The sequence below is a fragment of the Thunnus albacares genome, chromosome 21 (genome assembly GCF_914725855.1).
Source record: "Thunnus albacares chromosome 21, fThuAlb1.1, whole genome shotgun sequence".
NCBI classification, from domain to species: domain Eukaryota; kingdom Metazoa; phylum Chordata; class Actinopteri; order Scombriformes; family Scombridae; genus Thunnus; species Thunnus albacares.
In genome coordinates, this window is record NC_058126.1 from 2,371,907 (window position 1) to 2,375,249 (window position 3,343).

The 3,343-nt window shown below is 40.9% G+C and overlaps 1 protein-coding gene across 2 annotated transcripts in view; it reads left to right on the forward strand.

The window, feature by feature from the left end:
- The window catches only part of nrn1a (neuritin 1a), an 18,761-nt gene that overhangs the window by 7,834 nt on the left and 7,584 nt on the right, over positions 1-3,343 (forward strand). For both annotated transcript variants that reach the window (XR_006399688.1, XM_044339289.1), the window contains exon 2: positions 862-1,009. Coding sequence is in view for 1 of the 2 variants with exons in the window: in XM_044339289.1 (XP_044195224.1) it covers positions 862-1,009 (148 nt within the window). In the remaining variant the exon portion in view is untranslated. The remainder of the gene's footprint in view (positions 1-861; positions 1,010-3,343) is intronic.

A 3,343-nucleotide genomic window follows, 5' to 3' on the forward strand; every position in this document is an offset into this window, starting at 1 on the left:
TGTTAGCGTGTTAGCATGCTGATCGCAGCATTTGGCCCAAAGCACCTCTTAGTCCTGTTTGAATGTTCATTGGACGACATCTTTCATTTTCCTACATGGAAACCGCAGTAAAGATAAATTATGATCACTATTAAACACTTAATTAAAGTGAAAACTTAGTGTGGTGGTTAAAAGAAGAAGAGTTGACTGTTGGGTCGTCTTTGGCTTTTTCTTATTTTCATAACTTAATATTTTATGGTTTGTTCATTTTCTGTCCATTTCTGTCATTTACTCTTTTTCTACCCTCTGCAAAGTATTTTGTTTGGATAAGTAGTGCTGTATAAATAAAGCTTGCTGGGATGATGTGGTTGGAAAGACTTATAGCTCAGTATTGATGAGGGAAAGATGAGCTGTGGTAACATGTTGTAACATGAAGCCCAGACTTATACAGACAGACACCCTAAACGTTCTTAAAATACTCAACATAAGAAGTCTAGAATAAAAGATGTACCAAACCTATTATATGATTAAAATAAATTGATCCAATAGCACAGAAATAGAGCCGTTAAATTAGATATGAATCAATCAATGGTGGCGCTAATAACAGCTGTTTCACCGGTTTATGGCAGAAATATTTAAAGATAGAATGTGTGTTTTATGGAGATAGATGATTGATGATGATTATTATAAAGTATAATATCTTAAAGAGAGGATAAAGTAAGAAAAAAATGTAAAAATGGACGTGTACCTCACATTCTTCGTCTTATTTTGAAGGATTACAATAGAAATGGAAATGTGATTTTCTTGATTGTAAATGTCTTTCTCCTCTGTCCCCCCCCCCCCCCCCCCCCCCCCCCCCCCCCCCCCCCCCCCTCCTCCCAGTCTCTGTGTTGCAGACAGTGCTGGTCAGTGCTGGTCAATGTGACTCAGTGTTTAAAGGTTTCTCAGACTGTCTGCTTCAGTTGGGGGAGAACATGGCGAACTATCCCCAGGACCTGGACGACAGGGAGAACCTGCACAAGATCTGCTCGTAGGTGTCTCACGTTCACAACACGCTCACAAATAAATAAACACAGAAACAAGTCGGAGAAGGTTTTAACACGAGGCCGCCGAGGTTCAGCTGCAGCAGCACGAGACGCCTGAAAGACAAAATATTACACAGCTGGTCTGAAGTCTTCATCCTTAAAGTCTTTTCTCTTATAAAACTGAAAAGTTCAGTTTGAAAACACTTCTGATGAAGCAGAAATCCAAGACTGCAACTAATGATTTTCATTATTGATTAATCTGTCTATTATTTTCTCAATTAATAAATAAGTTGTTGGTTTTATAAAATGTAAGATGACGTCCTCAAATGTCCACAACTCAAAGATATTCAGTTTACTGTCATAAAGGATTAAAGAAACCAGGAAATATTCATATTTAAGAAGCTTGAATCAGAAAATTTGGACTTTTATTTCTTAAAAAAATTGCTCAAAACGATTAATCGATTATCAAAATAGTTGCCGATTAATTTAATAGTCGGCAACTAATTGATTATTAGACTGATTGTTGCAGCTCTACATAAACTTCACCTTTGTGTCCGAGTTTGTTTTGGAACTCGTTACTGCCCCCCGGAGGCTGGAGTGAGGAAAACATCCGCTGATACTTGGCGACAGTTGGCGAGAACTGCAGTCAAAGCGGATCGTTCTTCCCTCTAACGGCCACAAGAGGCAACAATGAGCCGATTTCACACTCGAAAACAAACTTGGATAAGCGACTCAAAGGTCAGATTTTATCAGTAATCTTCGTTTTTACAAGAGAAAAGACTTAAAGGATGAAGCTGGTTGAGAGAACAGTGTGCAAAGCTGTCGAACAGAGGCAACTTTGAGGAATATGAAACGTTTTTTTGTTTTTTTTTAACACTTTTTTGTTCACTACATGATTCCATATGTATTATTTCAGTCTTCAGTTTTGTTCTGCAATGTAGAAAATAGAAAGAATACAGAAAAATCCTTTGATGAGAAACTTTTGACTTGATATATATCCAGTATGTTTATCCAGTTTACATATATATAATGATGGATAGTAGATGTAAGCAGTTGTGGTTTTTGCCTCTTTAATGTTTCTGTGACGTGAAGCTTTCTGACTGATAATTTAAAAGGAAATAATTAATGTATAATTAATGGGCGGGGGGGGGGGGGGGGACTGAGATTTTAGAGGAGTGTGCATGTGTGAGAGTGCTCACCAGCTGACCCCCACACCACCTCTTACCCCCTCCATATCCTTTTACCCCCCCCCCCAAACCACCACCAGAAGACCGGGTGGGCAGCAGATGGCACACTGCAGTAAGAGGCCCCCCCCACCTCCCCACACACACACACACACATGATTTTGTAATTCAGTGACAGCTCCATCACAGCGGTGTTGAGGCGTGGCAGGTGGGGCGCGTTAATACGCCTCCAAACACACACACACACACACACACACACACACACACACGTACATGCACACGTTAATTGCTCAGAGATGTAGCATCGACACGGCTCGGTTCAGGAGGTCAACATCAATAAGAGCAGATTGGAAGATTGGATTAGATACGCTGTGTGTGTGTGTGAGTGTGTGTGTGTGTGTGTGTGTGTGTGTGTGTGTGTGTGTGTGTGTGTGTGTGTGTGTGTGTGCGTGTGTGTGTGTTGCAGCACGCGTCAGTGAGCAGGCTGGTGTCATCTTTACATTAACTGGGAGGAGGACGGGGGGAAATAAAAGGTGAACAGATGAGAGCAGGAGATTAAAAAGAGGAGCAAAAACCAGAATAAAGGGAGGAATAAAACATGAAAAATAAGAGAATATGAAGAAGAAATAAAGAAAATAACAAGTAGGAAGAAGAAGAGTGTGGGGGGGGAGGGGGGGGGGATAATGAGGGGAGAGAAGAAGTAAGAGAGAGACTGAGGAAAAAAGATAAGAAGAAGAAGAAAAGGGAGGACGATGCTGCTTCAGTATGAATAAAACATCAAACCGGCACAGAAGTGAGAAGAGAAGAGAAGAGGAGGAGGAGGAGGAGGAGGAGGAGGAGGAGGATGAAGACAAGAAGAGGAGAAACCATCAAGGCTGAAAGGGGGAGAAGTAGAATTATAAAGGAGATACAACGGGATTGAAGGAGGAAGGTGACAAAAAATTTTTTTTAAAAAAAAGATGTGAAAAAGGTGCAGAGAAGAGGAAATGAAAGAAAACGGAGGTAAAGAGACAAAAGAGGAAGAGAAAACAGATGGAAGGAGACAACAGAGAGAAAGATGGAGGTAGAGACGCAGGAAACGAGGGAGAGAAGATGAAGAGACGTAAGAAATAAAGTAGGAAAGGAAGGAGGGAGGCTGGGAAGCTACAGTTAGTT